The sequence below is a fragment of the Mustela nivalis genome, assembly GCF_964662115.1.
Source record: "Mustela nivalis genome assembly, chromosome: 4".
Lineage (NCBI taxonomy): Eukaryota > Metazoa > Chordata > Mammalia > Carnivora > Mustelidae > Mustela > Mustela nivalis.
Window position 1 is genome coordinate 119,051,463 of NC_139023.1, and position 17,291 is coordinate 119,068,753.

The window sequence follows — 17,291 nt, forward strand, 5'->3', positions numbered from 1 at the left end:
CTTGAGATCATGACATGAGCCGAAGGCAGAGGCTTAATCCACTAAGCCACCCAGGTGCCCATGGTTGTCTGATTTTGATATTAATGTTGACCTCACAGAATTAGTTGGGAAGTATTTGCTTCTCTTCAATTTTCTTCAAGTGTTTGATATAGAATTTGTTATTATTTCTTCCATAAATTTTTAGAATTCTCTAGTGAAGCAATGTGGGCTTGGGATTTTCTTTGTGGAATATTTACAAATATACATTCATTCACCTTCATAGATATAGGGCAATTCAGGTCGTCTATTCATTCTCGAATGAACTTTGGTAGTTTCCGTCTTTTAAGGTGTCCATTTCAATTTCAACACTGAATTTCAATTTCCATTTCAATTTTTTCAACATCTTTGGTCCTAACTTAACCTTATTATTCCTTTCATATCTGTAGAATCTGAAGTGATGCCACTTTGGTCCCCCGATGTTACTTCTCTAAACATCCTGAACATCCTATAACATCCTCTAAACATCCTAGAAAGGCAATCAATTTTTAAAATTTATTGTCATGTATAATGAAGTAATGTTATGGCTCTAAATAGGTATTGTTCATAATGACTTATTTTAGGATAGTTATATTAGCTTTGCTCTGCCAACATTAATTCTTATAGGTCATTTAAACCAGGCCATGTTTCCTTATCTCTAAAAATGATTAGGTGAAATGCATTAAGAGAGAGAGAGAGATCCCAGGACCCTGGGACCATGATCTAAGCTGAAGGCAGAGGCTTAACCCATAGCCACATAGGTGCCCAGGAAACTCATTTAAATATGATATTTTTCAATAAGGTCATGCTTAGATTATCATTATTCGATGAATAACAACCACATTAATTTTGTTTTTTTAAAAAAAAAGCCAAAAATCTTAAATTGCTGGGAGGCTCAAAAAGATGAAAAAACATCTTCTTAATTTGTGTTCAGTAATCTCCCAGTGGAAATGTTTATTTCCAGCCTTGTATTCATAGGAGCTCATACTTGAACCTATATACTGAAAAAGACACAGGAGCCATGTGCAAGTTCAAGATAGAGAAGAAATACCACCCATTAGAAGCAAAACGAAGGTTAGGCACAAAAAAACAAAACCAAAGGGCGCCTGGGTGGCTCGGTGGGTTAAAGCCTCTGCCTTCGGCTCAGATCATGATCCCGGGGTTCTGGGATCAAGCTCCACATCGGGCTCTCTGCTAACAGGGAGCCTGTTTCCGCCTCTCTCTCTGCCTGCTTCTCTGCCTACTTGTAATCTCTCTCTCTGTTAAATAACTAAATAAAATCTTAAAAAAAAAAAAAAGACAAAACCAAGAGAAGAAAATGCATTTTAGAAAAACAAACTTCTTAGAGACCACTGTATTTTACTTGCTTTTCCACCACTAACATTTCTACTGTTATTCATAAGGGGGTGTACTAGAAAACCAAGACCAACACCATTCCTTCACAAACTAAGCAAAGTAATAATTATTTAATTTCAGTTTGTTATAATAGTCAGGAGAAAAACTTGGGCTAAAAAGACACTGTGTTATCAAACAAAGAAATGAAAATCTAAGAGATTTCGGGTAAAAAAGAAAAAATCAAATAAGCATAAATTCCCTCCAAATAAATACAAATTTCCAATTGGCAATTATAGTAGTTGCTAATTTCTAGACGGCCAAAGAAGCCAAATTCAATTTTTCTGTATTACTGTTGTTTCCTTGTGAATTAGACTCAAGGCTTTACGGTATCCAGCTCCCACTGGACAGTGTTTAAGACCTAAATGCCTCACAATTTATTTTATAACATAACCAGTCTCTCCATTGTAATGTGCCAATATGGTGCGCAGTAATTTTATCTCAATGACAAGTACTTTACATTCAGACATTCAATCTCTATTAACATTATAAAATTTGAAAGAAGAAAACCCCCAGGTATTTGCAGTGTGCCAGATACTCTATATGAGTCATGGCCAGGGAAGTGATCCTGCCATTAGTACAACAAAAAGAGGTATTATCTCTCCCTCCTTTGAACATCTCTAGTATTTACTGCCCCAATCATTTATTTGGCACAGTAAATTCTACACATGCATCCTGTCTGATCTGAGTGAACCTTTAAGGCCAACGGTGTCATCCTCCACTTGGGATCTTCCACACAAAACCTCACAGCCAACAGTTGTTTCTTAAATATTAAACTGACTATTAGCTAAGGAATGCCACCAACATATCCTTCCTTCAACAACATCTTTGGAGCACGGTTGCTGCTCTATATTCTGGAATACCCATACTTCTTAATTGTCTGACAATTAAAATTAAAATGAAGCAAAGACAAGGTCTACTTAAAATAGCTAGATTTAAGTAAGTGGCATTATATAAAATGAATACATTTTTTTTTAGAGTAATCCTAACTCTAATCAAAGATTCTTACACACCTTGTTTATAGCAGAATTGGGAGGGCCCTAACACTGTTTCAAATTCCTATCCCTGGATTAGAATATAAAAGCAACTATGACAAAGCTTTATCACCTGTCTCCAAACATTCTTCCTCTCTGCTCTAGACCTTCTTATACTCAATGAGTGGTCACCACTACACCTTCCAAAAGGTTCCCATGGCTCTTGGTCTTCAGCAATTCCCCTGCATAACGATTCTCTCACAGGTATCAGAATATCCTTAAGGAATCGATAAACATAAATTGCTGGGCCCTACCCCTAGAGTTTTGTATTTAGTAGGTCTAGCATGGGCCTACATTATTTGTGTTTCTAACCAATTTCAGATGATGGTTATGTTACCCATCCAGACACCATATTCTGAGAAACCATTATATGCTCAAATCTTCCCCCATTTCTGTAACAATTATTGTGTCTGATTAAATTACTCAAAACAGTTTTAAAGTTTAATTCTTCTTTTAGATGAAGCTTGGTTTCTTTATTTACTATTCTGAATAGGTGTTGGCCATCTTCATGTAGAGCATTTCAGTAGAGTATTAAATGTTTCTGGACAGTGACTCTGTAACTTTTCCAGCTCCAAAATGCTACACAGTGATTTGGACCAGGTCATCATCTATATAGGGAAGCACCAAACTAGTTATTCAGTCTACATTATCCCAATTTGGAGTTACAGGGATACACATATTATTGTTTCTGACAGGAATGTTTTCCCCTTCTTCTCCTCTGGTTAACTTCTCTTCTTTCAGATCTTAGCTCAGAGATGACTTATTCAGGGAACTTTCCTTTTCTTCCCCATGACCGCATCAAATCTTATTAGGGGTCATAGCCACTGATTCCCCTGCTTTGTAGCCCTTGTCATGGTTGCATTTTTTACATTTGCTTATATATTTTACTAATAGCAATTTTCTGCACTGGATTACAAGCTCCCGTCAATGTTTTTGGTTTTGATCAGCATTGTATTTTCAGCACCTAGCACAATATGAGGGACAAAGAAGATGTTCAAATGAAGGTAGGGAAGATCTGAGCTTTTTTAGTCCAAAGAAAGATAAGAAAAAAAGTATTCCTTTCTACACTCTGCCTCCTTATGTGTTTTTCACCTATCTGATATGCCAAAAAAAGACAAAAAGACTTACCTTTTCTGAATAATTCTTGGAGACTTTCAGCACTTTGATTTAATACAGCCCATATTTCTTCTTCCTGCAGAGGTCCACCCCGCACCTCGAGGGCCTCAGCTAGTGACACGTGCATATTACCTAAGAAGCAAAGGTAATAGATGGGGTACACATCAGCAACTTGTACTGCACTTACAGTAGTGAAGTTCCATACTAGTGATGAGAGACTGAGGTTCCTGCCTACCTAATTTCTCAATATGGTCTTCAATCTAGGTATTACACTACAGCTCAAATTCATAGAGGATAAAGGAACTGGAGGGAAAAAACCTCAAACCAGCTCCCTGCCCTAGCCCCACAGGGCCAGCTTTTTGGTCTGAACCAGAAAACAGATGATGACTATTTCATTGGAGAAAACAGAAAGTTCAAGGTACCAGGAGGCAGCAAAGTGCAGATGATTACATCAAAACAGCCAGACCGAACAGAAGGCCTTTCAGATTATAGTTCTAGGCTTCATTCTATGCATCCCAGCTAAAATGAGGAGAGGAGCTCCTACAGCCTCAATGTGTGGAGCTGAAATAAGATGGAACACATTTCTTCCATTCACTAACTGATTTCTCTGTCTTCGATATATGTAGTATAACTATAAAATTTGCACTGAATGGACTTAAGTACTTTTAGGTCCAACTATGCTGTCAACTTATCATTTGCCCTTGGAAAAGTCATTTCATGTCTAAAACTCAGTTTCTCATCTGTGACATGGGAATAATAATAATAATGCCATTTTGGGATTTATAATGGAGAAAAAGTCTATTCCTGTAAACGTGCTTTGTAATTTAACTATATGGAGAATGAATTAAAAACTCAGAAGGGTGACTTTGTAGGGACATTTTTGTAGGGTCGGTTTTTTCAATGGCATTCAATTAAGTGGGTGATATAATGACAATTTTTAAGGTTTTTTATGGGGAAAATAATCCTTCTTTCATTGTGAAAGGTGGGAATGCAGCTACTCAATATCATCATACATTAAGTTTCCTTCATTTCTTGAAAAGACAATTGCCCTTAATCACTAAGATTTCTAACCATCCCAACCAATTTAAGTGTAATGTGCATAATGCATATATCTCTTGGTAGGCAGAAAGAGATGGGTTTGGAAAAGAAGCTAGAGGAAATGGAAAATGTTAAATGCTTATTTTCTGTAATTATATCCTTCATTAAATTTTAAAATTAATGTATAAAAAACAGCTGTTTCAGACAAAAGCTGACTTTGTTTATTCAGCTAACAAGGATAGCTAATATTTTTTAAAAATTTGTATTTATGTTACTTTAACCCAGACTGGAAAAAAGCAACTCCAGCTACAGAGGACAACCTTGTCCTTCCACTTTCCTTTTCAAATGTTTACCATAGTATTTTATGCATAGGATCTGCCTTAAGGAGTATGTACTTAAATGTACAATGTAGTAGTTAAAAGGGAAGATAAAAGATATTGCTTAGAAAAAGCCAAAGGCATTTTTACTTAGCTTATACAGAAGTGATTATTTATTCAGGCACCCATCCCCCACCCCCAAAATACTCTGTCTCTTATGCACTTGATTAAATGATAGTACATTAAAAAGAAGAATAAGCTGTATTGCTAAGAGACATCTGAGTTATTATCTTCTGCATAAAGCACTGTATGAAATTTGAAGTTTCAACAGACATCAAGATATTATTAGAAATCAGATATCAACAGGATTTGTGAGATAGTCTACCCTGTAGCAAATTTCCAAAGTAAGATGTCTGAGAACAGGTTACCTTGCTCTAAAGCCTACACGCAAGATAAAAAGAGTAGAGAGAAAATTGCATATAAAGAATTTCTTTGTCAATACATGTTGAGATGATAATGTTTTAAATATATCAGGTTAAATAAAATGTGCACTTTTATTCGTTAAAAAAAAAAAAGAATTTCTTTGAAGATAGCTATACTGATTTTCATGCCCCCACCAAAACAGGAGGTGTATAGAAAGGTGCCTTTGTTTGACCCTACCTGGGACCCTTCCCTGATATTAGGGAGAATGCCATTGGGAGGACACCAGAGACCAGTGCCTGAGGAGGGCACATGAGATTCAGAGTGAGGAAGCATGCTGTTTTTGGGATGGGGAGATATAAATAAGCAGGCCCACACAGATGGCCAGGTTGAAGCTACCAAAATCCTACTCAGATGATGAAAATGTTACAAAATTCAGGTTGTGGTAATGGTTGCATAACTCCGTGTCTGCACTAAAAACCACTGAAGGTACATTTTAGAAGAGTAAATTTTATGATATGTCAATTATATCTCAGGAAAGTTATCTTAAAAAACACACACACACACACACACAAAACCCCAACTCTACTCAGAGTACCTCTTGAGTTCCCAGAGTACCTCCAGAAGGGGGAAAGTCGGGGAAGGGTGGATGAACAAGAAGGATGAGAGGGTAGGGATAGAAGGAGAAGCAAGAGGAAAAAGAATTCAGTACTGGCTCATAGGAGGAATCATTTTCTGAAATGTCACAGGAAATATAGCTCCAGTAAAGGTCTCTGAAGAACACACAAAAGTACACATAAGAGAAAGAGTCAGCCTTAAGAACTCACAAGTTCAAAAAGATTTACAAGTCAGGTAAAAAATTGTTTGCCTCTACCTTTCTTCCTGCCCCCAGTTTAAATTCTGGTGCGATCAGATAAAGCAACTTTCCAGTGGGTAAGAAGATAAGCAACAGAAAGAAAAAGTCAAGCACACTGCCTTCCACCTATAGCTAACTGTAGCAAGGGGAGGGGATTACTTTTAGCTTTGAAGGAGGACATAACTGCTGATTAATATACTAACTAGGCACTTCTAATTATGGAATTGACACTGTATTTTCAACTTGAGTGACTGTAGTTATTAAGTGACTATAAGGAGAGAATGATGGATCTGAGTTTTTATTTTTAATATTCATTCATTCATTTATTTATTTATTTTAAGAGAGAGAGAGTGTGTGTGTGCCTCCACACATGCGAGGGGGAGGGGGCAGAGGGAAAGAAGAGAGGGAGAATCAAGCAGGCTTCATGCCCAGTGTGGAGCCTGATGCCGGCGTTTGATCTCACCACCATGAGGTCATGACCTGAACCAAAGTCAAGGGTCAGGCACCTAACTGACTCAGACACCCAGATGCTCCAGACTGAGTTTTTTACATAGAGGCAAGAGAAAAACTTCTTTTATGAAAGGAAGGAAAGAAGGAAGAGAGGATGGAAGGAAGGAAGGGGAACAGAATAAATTGTTTATGATTATACCTTATGCATTGTAAAGAAAGTGATCTGTATCACACACACGAAGTTTTAAATCTTAAGATACAGATTTTTACTTATTTTTAAAGGAATATGTTTTTAAAATATAACTATTTCCTGTAAGAAAATGAAAAAGTAAAAGTAACTTCTCAACCAACAGAATTTTTTCAGTGTTTGACTTCTCTATCTATAAAGATTACTAATTATACTTCTGTTGTTTGACTCAATCAGGCTGAATTATATTTTATTAATCCTCTTAATTTTTATTAAATTTTTTTCTATTTAGTGTAGTGGGATCTCTATGCATCTCTGGTTGGAACTTTTGGAACTCCAAAACATAGAAGGAACATTGTTTTTTCAAGCAATATTATCTAGCTAACAGAATAGATTGGAAATTTATAATTTATAGTTTGCTTTAAAAAAAGGCTTAAGATTTTTAAAAACTGTATCACCCTTCTGATCGCCCAGTCTCAGAACTTAATGTAACGTTAAAGCAGCTTTCTAAAAATCAAACACTATACCTTCTAAATTGTCACCATGTTTGGCAACTGCTTACCATCATCATCTTTTTTTCTATTACTTTTATTCACCTTTACTACAAGTTTCCAGATCATTAGTTCTGAAAGACAAGACAAAGGAATGGAAGAAAGGCAAAAGTAGAAGGATGCAAAAAGAAAAAAAAAAGAGAAGAAGTGGAGCAAAAGAAGCTTGAAGTCAACCAATAGACGAGGGAAACAATTTGTCATGAAAATTAATATTTTTTAAGTTTTTTTTTTTTTTTTTAATTTGACAGAGGGAGGGAAAGCACAAGAAGGGAAAACGGTAGAGACAGAGAGAAGCAGGCTCCTGCTAAGCATGGAGCCCAATGTGATGCTGGATCCCACAACCCTGGGATTATGACCTGAGCCGAAGGCAGACGCTTAACGCATGACCCAGGCGTCCCTGTCATGAAAATTCTTGAAAGTGTATTACTTTAATTACACAGTACCAGATAACCTGGGGTAGTGATGTATGACTGGAATTATTTTACTATCAAAGAGGTTCTGCTTTACAGTAAATTTAACCGTATTCTTCACTTTTGTTTCCTTGAATGTTGTTGGTTATATAATTAAGTTTAAGGGAAGACTTTCAAATAAGAAAAATTAATTATATTACATAACCAGAATCATTATTGTGTTTTTGATTAACACAAGTATTAACTGTCATGACCTTAAATCTGTGCCCAGTTCAACAAAGACACAAAAGGATTCTAACAGATGTTATTTTAATCCTGAGGGATTTGTGTCACTCACAAATAGGGAGCCCAGAATAGTGATTCCAGAAAGAATGAAATAGTAAATAGATTAATTGAATCCAATCAAGTCATGTAACAACTGTCCGGGGTGGGGAGTAGACTAATGAATTCGGTGTGTCTAAGTTGATTCTAAGGAAATAGGGCTATAAGATTACCCTATTTTAGAACAAAACAACTATAGAATACAGCTGTGTGTGTGCCACTAGCTTTGGGCAAATATCCACTCACCGTCTTGGCTAAGGACATCTTTGGTCATTAAAAAACCATGAGCTGAGAAAGCAACCCCCAAAACTATAAGTATCTTTTAACCTAAAGACTCGCAATGAAGTTAATAAAAAGTTTAAGAGAAATAAGCTCATATATATTGGTATTTTTGAAAATTAAAGAACCTTTGGGGCACCTGGGTGGCTCATTTGGTCAAGTGTCCAACTCCTGATTTCGGCTCAGGTCATGATCTCAGGGTTGGGGGATTAAACCCTCCACGGGGCTCCCCACTGGGTAGGGTGTCTGCTTGAGATTCTCTCTCTCTACCCCTCCTCTTGCTCATGCATATGCTCTCCTTAAAATAAATAAATAAATCTTGGGACACCTGGGTGGTTCAGTTGGTTAAACCACTGCCTTCGGCTCAGGTAATAATCCGAGGGTCCTTGGATCAAGTCCTACATTGGGTTCCTTGCTCAGCAGGGAGCCTGTTTCTCCTCTGCCTCTGCCTGCTGCTCCCCCTGCCTGCTTGTGCTCACTCTCTCTCTCTGACAAATAAACAAATAGATAAAATCTTCAAAAAAATCTTAAAAAATAAAATTAAAGAATCTGTATATATTTGGTATTTAGTTGTTTCTAATGTTTAAGAGAACTAGGTCAGATACAATAACAAATATACTTTGTGATGCCAATTTAAATAAAGTAATTGGGAAAATGAGTGCAGACTTGTATTTTAAAATGTACAAAATGCCACTGGAACATCTAAGAGAACTTAAATCTCAGCATACTTACAAGTTTTCATTCATCAGGTTATTTAAGTACTCAGGAAGGGTTTTTTGTTTTTTTTGTTTTGTTTTGTTTTGTTTTTGGTCAGTCAGACAATGGAAATATCTTTTATTTTTAAAGATTTATTTATTTTTGAAAGAGAGAGCATAAGTGGAAGAGACAGAGGAAGAGGTAGAGAGAGAATCTCAAGCCAATTCTGCAATGAGCAAATCTGACACAGGGCTCAATTTCACCATCCCGGGATCACTACTGGAGCCAAAACCAAGAATTAGACGTTCAGCCAACTGTGCCACCAAGGTGCCCTTGAAATACTTTTAAAAATTTACTGTTAGTTGTATGAATGCAGTTTAAAATATTTAAGAAAATTTAATTGATAAGGTTTGGAAAATGTGATTACAAACCAAAGAACTCCTTAAGAGGAACTATTAAAATCGTCTACAAGTATAACTAATTTGACTTTAGATGCTTAAGAACTAGGTTTTAGAATTTCTTATTTAATAAAAATTTAAAAATTATTTTTAATAACCTCTGCATACCATACTACCGCAATGGCCATTTTTTAAAAACTCTATTTTAGAAAGAGAGAAAGAGAGAGACTGCACACAAGTGAGAGGGACAGAGTGAGACGGAAGGAGAATCTCAAGTGGACTCTTCACTGTGTCAGCATGGAGCTGACACAGGGCTGACATGGGGCTCAATCTCACGACCCTGAGATCAGGACCTGAGTTGAAATCAAGAGTTAGATGTTCAATGAACTGCACCACCCAGGCACCCCACAGGCTGTTTTTTTTAAGTTAGGAGAAAATCAATTAGACAAAATATACTTAGACACAGTATCAAATGGAAAAGGGGACCATCTTGCATGGTTGATGGGAATGCAAACTGGTGTAGCTGCCCTGGGGAACAGTATGGAGGTTTCTCAGAAAGTTAAAAATAGAGATATCCTATGATCCACCAATTGTACTAGTAGGTATTTACCCAAAGGATACAAAAATGATTCTAAGGGGCACCTGCACCCCAAAATTTATAGCAGCAATGTCCACAATAGCCAAACTATGAAAAGAGCCCAGATGCCCACCTACAGATGAATGGATGAAGTGACACCATGTGTGTACACACAAATGTGCACACAGAGACACACACAGACACAGACACACACAAGTATTATGCAGCCATCAAAAAGAATGAAGGCTTGCCATTTGCAACAATGTGGATGAAACTAAGGGGCATTATGCTGAATGAAATAAGTCAGAGTAAGATCAATACTATATGATTTCACTCATATGTGGAATTTAAGAAATAAAACAGATGAACATAGGGGAAGGAAAGGAAAAAAAAAAAATGAAAACAGAGAAGGAGACAAACAATTGTTTGAGGATGGCATTGCCCTGTAGGAAGCCTGTGGGAGTGATTATAAAGGGACATGAGAAAATGACTGTATCATTACCTGTATTGTGATGATGATTTCACAGATGCATAAATATTTCATAACATAACAAATTGTATACTTTAAATATGTATAGTTTATCCTGTACCCCTGGGGCTAATAATGCATTATATATTAATAAAAAATAAAAAATATTTTAAAAAGCCATATTCCTGCAACAAACAAAACAAAACACTTGTTTTCTAAGAGTTAACTTCTCCCACTTTAAAAGCAAATCTATAAGACTACAAAAACAAAATCTATGGCCAAGGTCTACAATCTTTCCTCCTCAAACAGCCAAAGCATATCTAAGATGTCATGTAATTTAGACATTGGTAAAATTAGAATTTATGCTTTGATAACACAATCTTTTTAAAAACCCATTATTCAGAAAGCAATCCCTTGTTTTTCTCTCAACTTCTAATTTTGTAAGCATTTAGGCCCAAAATGATGAACACAATAATTAGAGGACACATTAAATAGTGTGAGATTATTTCTACTTTTTTACTACTGATCCAGAATGGTTGACACCAAGACAGATATAAAGTAGAAATAATAAAAGCACTATTATAATCTAGAAGACAGAAAGTGAATCTCCCTAAATAAATGAATAAATACATTACAATTTCTTTCCATTAGAGTATAGGTATAGACAGATTAAAGAGTGGGGAAAAAACATTATTGCCTAGTATAGTCCAGAAAGATTAAGGAAGAATTGGGATTTTTTAGGAGAAAAAGAGATAAAAACCCAGTGAAGTTTTAATTGGAGGTTGCCACATAATAGAAAACAGCATGTGTCTAAACATTTTTATTGAAGTTGGAGCAAGGCTTAATATTTGTCAACTTTTCCATTTTACTTTCCCAGTGAGAGAAGAGAAACTAAAACAAACACAAGCCTAAATTGCTTTTCTGAGCCTCTGGCTCATGTCAACCACTTATCTAAACAGAAATCATATATGCCTGTTCCCTGCTTTCAAAGACAGCTCCACAAAATAAGAAAAAAAAAAAAACAAAACACTCTGGAATGCTTCACTCTCTTTATATCACTTAAACTTAGGAGAAAAGTAAAATGGGGGGTGCCTGGGTGGCTCAGTGGGTTAAGCTTCTGCCTTCGGCTTGGGTCATGGTCTCAGGGTCCTGGAATCGAGCCCCACATTGGGCCCTCTGCTCACTGCAGAGGCTGCTTTCCTTCCTCTCTCTGCCTGTCTCTCTGCCTACTCGTGATCTCTGTCAAATAGATAAATAAAATCTAAAAAAAAAAAAAAAAAAAAAAAAGTGAAATGGGAGGGGGAAATCCCTAATTTCACATGTTACATTTCTCCACACCTACTGGGAAGTACCAACAGAAAGTAATGTAACGATAGAATTTCAGTTCTGAGTATTGTTTTTCTACATCACCCCCATCCCCACTCACTTGCTAAGATCATTGCTGCTTTTTTTTTTTTTTTTTTTTTTTTTGGTCAGACCATTGGAAATGCCTCCTGAAGGATCATTGCTTTAGAACACTTACTGGCTGTCCTCAAGAAATGCAGACTTAAAATATATCAGAGGGGGCAGCCACTAAAGGAAACAAATATGCATAAAGCATGAAAGATTAAGAAAAAAATTCCTATTTGTCCCTTATAGAATAATAAACAAATTAGTGTGGTAGGCAGAACTTTGAAATTGCCCTGAACATCCCTTCCATGTTATTAACAGCCTATGTAGGGGGTACATGGCAAAGACCAGGAGTGGCCTACAGGAGCAGGCAGTGTACTCCAGTGAACAACTATTAAGAAAATGGTCCTGCAATCACAAGGAACTGAATTCTAACAACCAGTGAGCATGGCATAGGATTCTGAGCCTCCGATGATACTGTAGTCCCAACTGACATTTTGATTTCAGTCTGGTTAGATCCTAAAAGGGGATCCAGTTAATTTACACCCGACTCCTGACCAACAAGAAAGCTAAAATCATAAATGTGTTTAAGATCCTATATTTTAAGCCGATAATTTGTTACATTAGAAAACTAATACAAATTTTGGTACCTGAACAAGGAATGCTGTATTAACAATAAAAACCCGAGCATGGCTTTGGAATTAGATATTGAATAGAAACTGTGAGAATTTTGAGACGTGTAATAGGAAAAGTCTAACTTGCTTTGGATAGAACGTTAATAGACATCTGGACCTTAATCTGGATGCTGCTGGTAAGGACTCAGAAGGAAATGAGGAACATGGTACAGGCATACCTTGGAGATACTGCGGGTCCAGCTTCATACCACCACAATAAAGTGAGTATTGAAATAAAGCAAGTCAAATGAAATTTTTGGTTTCCCAGGGCAGATAAATTATGTTTACACTATAAACTACTAAGCATATGATAGTGTTATGTTTTAAAAAAAATCACTGTATATACCTTAACTTTAGTGCTAAAGAATGCTAAGTGCCACCTAAACTTTGAGTGAATTTGTCATCTTTTTGCTGGTAAATGGTCTTGCCTTGATGTTGATGGTGCTGACTGATCAAGGTGGTGGTTGCTAAAGGCTGGGGTGGCTGTGGCAATTTCTTAAAATAAGATAACATTGAAAATGCCACATTGATGGATTCTTTCAGCATGGCACCCATAGTAGAACTTTTTAAAAAACTGGAGTCAAGCTGGGGCGCCTGGTTGGCTTAGTTGGTTAAGCATCTGACTCTTGATTTCTGCTCGGGTCATGATCTTAGGGTTGTGAGCTGGAGCCCAGCGCTGGGCTAAACGTTCAGCAAGGAGACTGCTTGAGATTCTCTCTCTCCTTATTGTCCCTCCACACCTGCCATGCGAGCTCTCTCTCTCTTAAATAAATAAATAAATTTTTAATAATTAATAAAATAAAAACAAGTCAATCCTCTCAAACCCTGTTCCTTCTTTATCAATGAAGTTGATGTAATATTCTAGATCCTTTGCTGTCATTTTGACAATCTTCATATTATCTTCAGCAGGAGTATCTCAAGAAATCACTTTCTTAGCTCATCCATAAGAAGCCACTCTTCGTCTGTTAGTTTTATAGTGAGATTGCAGCAATTCGGTCACACCTTTCGGCTCCATTTTTCATTTTAGTTCTTTTGCTATTTCTACCATAGTTGCAGTTACTTCCTCTACTTGCACTCCTCAAATGCATCCCCCTTCCGAGGCTCAGAATCCTATGCCAAAGTCAACTTCTTCCAAAGACCTATTAATGTTGATACAGTTACCCCTTTTCATGAACCACGAATGTTTTTAATGACATCCAGAAAGGTCAATACTTTCTGGAAGGTTTTCAATGTATTTTTCACAGGCCCATCAGAGGAATCACTGTCTATGGCAGCTATAATCCTTACAGTACATATTTCTTAAAAGAAAGTCACAAATAGTCCTTGATTTATGGGCTGAGAATGGATGTTGTGTCAGCATGCACGAAAACAACATTAGTCTTGTACATGTCCATGAGAGCTCTGGGGTGACCAGGTGAATTGTCAATGAGCACTGATATTTTGAAAGGTATCTTTTTTCCTGAGCAAGTAGGTCTCAAGAATGGGCTTAAATATTCAGTAAGCCATGTTAGAAATAGATTTGTTGTCATCTGGGCTTTGTTGTTTCATTGAGGTGCAGGTAGATTAGATTTCACATAATTTTTAAAGGCCCGAGGAATTTCAGAATGGTTGAGTATTGAAAGTCACCAGCTGCACTACCCTTAACAAGAAGAGTCAGCCTATGTTTTGAAGCTTTGAAGCCAGGCATCAACTTTTCCTCTCTAAGCCACCAAAGTCCTAGATGGCATTGTCTTCCAATAGAAGGCTATTTCATCTACATTGAAAATCTATTTTCTGATGCTTTCAGTAATCATCTTAGATCTTCTGGATATCTTGCTTCAGTTTCTACATTACCACCTGCTGCTTCACTTTGACTTTTATGTTATTTTTTTTTTAAATATTTTATTTATTTGAGAGAGAGAGAATATGAGCAGGGAAAGAGGAGTACAAGGAGAGAGAAGCAGGCTCCCCGCCAAGCAGGGAGCCCCACTGGGACTCGATCCCAGGATCCTGAGATCATGAACTGAGCAGAAGGTAGACACTTCACTGACTGAGCTACCCAAGCGCCCTTGACTTTCATGTTATAAAGATGGCTTCTTTCCTTAAACTTCATGAAATAACCTCTGCTAGCATCCATCTTCTCTTTTGCAGATTCCTCACCTCTCTCAGCTTTCAGAGAACTGAAGAGAATTGGGTCCATGCTCTGCATTAGGCTTTGACAAGGCATCTTGTATGGCTGGTTTAATCTTCTGTCTTCTACCCAGGCCAATAAAATTTTCTCCATATCAGCAATAAGGCTATTCCACTTTCTTACAATTCCTGTGTTCACTAGAGTAGCACTTATTAATTTTCCTTCAAGAACTTTCCCTTTGCTTTTACAACTTGGTTAGCTGTTTGGCACAAGAGACCTAGCTTTTGGCCTATCGTGGCTTTTGAAATGCCTTCCTCACTAAGTTTAATTATTTCTAGCCTTTGATTTCAAGTGAGAAGACATATGACTCTTCCTTTCACTTAAAGGCCCTTGTAGAGTAATTAATTAGCCTAATTGTTGTCTCAGGGAATAGGAGAATCTGAGGAGAGGGAGAGAGATGGGGGAACTGTCAGTTGGTGGAGCAGTTAGAGTATATGCATTGTTTACTGATTACATTAACAATCTTATATTGGCACAATTTGTGGCATCCCAAAACAATTACAATAGCAACAGCAAAAATTACTGATCACACAGCACCATAACAAAATAGTTAAAAATTTGAAATCTACAAGAGCAAATACTGTTGGAAAAGTGGCACTGACAGACTGGCTCAAGGCAGGTTGCCACAAGTATTCAACTTCTTAAAAAAAAAAAGTATCTGCAGAGTGCAATAAAATGGGGTATGCCTATACTGGAAATTGGAATAAGGGGGACCCTTGTTATGTAGTAGCAGAAAGCTTGGTAACATTGTATCCTATAGTTATATGGAAAGCAGAACTTACCAGTGTTAAAACTGGATATATAACTAAGGACATTTCTAAGTGATGTGTTGAAGGTGTTGACTGGTTCACTTTTGTTCTTTATAGTAAAATGCAAAAGGAAAGGAACTAGGCCTAGATGATTTCTAAAATGCCCAGCCTCTCTAAATAGAAAGATGCTAAAAATAAAAAATGTTTAACAAAAGAACGATGGAGAAAAAGACTTTTTTAAAAAAAGATTTTATTATTTGAGAGAGAGAGAGCCCATGAGTGTGATTTGGGGGCAGGGGGTGCAGATGGAGGGGTAGAAGAACAAGCAGACTCACACTAAGCATGAAGCCCAAGGCAGGGCTCCATCTCACCACCCTGAGATCATGATCTGAGCCAAAATCAAGAGTTGGAGGCTTACCTGACTGAGACACCCAGGCACCCCAAAAGATGACTGTCTGGTAAGATTTTAAAAAGATCAAAAGATTTAGCCACACAAAGGATCCTTTCAATATTTTAAGGGCCTCTAGTAAACTTTGGAGTTTTCCCTTAGCCATCTCAGCAGAAGGCAAAGACAAAAAAAGGATTATTTAATCTCTTGAAAACCCTACAAGTGTAGCTTTTGTCAAATGCAGTGAATCCCTGTGAAAGCCACTTAAAACCCAGGGTTTGAGGAAATTATTTCAGCATAAACACTACCAATTTGAACTAAAATGAAACAGAAGGAATATAAAATAGAAAAAGGCTGTTGGACTCCTCCCAAATGTCTGGCAGAAAGAAGTCTGATAAAACAAAGCAACTACAAACATATATAACCTTCAAGAAAGGGAAGAATATTTCAGAAGGCAGAACCAGGACTGGGAAGGTAGAGTTGAGAGCCATGAATGTCTGTTCCTAGGCTTTGAAACCTAACCCAAGCCAGCTGGGATTGGTCTGTCAACATGGATTTCAGAACTGTTATGGACCAGTAACTCCTTTTTTAACTTTCCATTCTGTCCTTGTTATTTTGAAGCATAATGACTATAATAATTATCCCATGTCTGTACCACTATTTTATGTTGTGATGCTCTTTAATTTTACAGGTTCACAGATGACAGATGGAGCATATTGTTTGTTTGTTTTAAAGATTTTATTTATTTGACAGAAAGCACAAGCAGGGGAGTGGCAGACAGAGGGAGAAGGAGAAGCAGGTTCCCTGCTGAACAGAGATCCTGACATGGGGCTCAATCCCAGGACCCTGGGATCATGACTTGAGCCTAGGTCAGATGCTTAAATGACCGAACCACCCAGGCACCCACTTCATGTTTTAACTGAGGTACCTTTTATAATACTCTTTTTGGGATGTGATGTTAGATGGTCCAGAAAGGTTGACCAAGGCTCACACTACTCCAAAGTGAAGTACTCACCTAGGCAAAACAGTGACAGTTTATTAAAGAGATTCCTGCTACTTTTCTGGTTTTCTACCATTTAGCCTTCAATGTCCATTTATGATATAACTGATAAGAACCTTATTTTAGAGGTGTTAGAAGACAGAAGGGAAGAAACACTACTTATTCAGCATATACTAGAATATTGTAGGTGAAAGTGATGTCTATCTTCACCTCCTGTCCTTTCTTACAAATCTATTAAATCTAAAAAGTTTGGGTAAATTTATACTGCAGAAAAATAAGGTAGCAGGAGTCATTCTACATTAACGTGGACAAAATCAACTTTGATTCTAGAGAAAATAAATGAAAAGAATAAGCCTAAACAACTTCAGAAGTCACAGATGAAGCATAATAAATCT

General features: G+C 37.0%; 1 protein-coding gene across 7 annotated transcripts in view; it reads right to left on the bottom strand.

Annotated features, from left to right (window-relative positions):
• The window catches only part of PTPN13 (protein tyrosine phosphatase non-receptor type 13), a 203,667-nt gene that overhangs the window by 149,916 nt on the left and 36,460 nt on the right, over positions 1-17,291 (bottom strand). For all 7 annotated transcript variants that reach the window (XM_082726629.1, XM_082726631.1, XM_082726630.1 and 4 more), the window contains exon 2: positions 3,570-3,689. In XM_082726629.1, coding sequence (XP_082582755.1) covers positions 3,570-3,684 — 115 coding nt within the window. In that variant the 5' untranslated portion in view covers positions 3,685-3,689. The remainder of the gene's footprint in view (positions 1-3,569; positions 3,690-17,291) is intronic.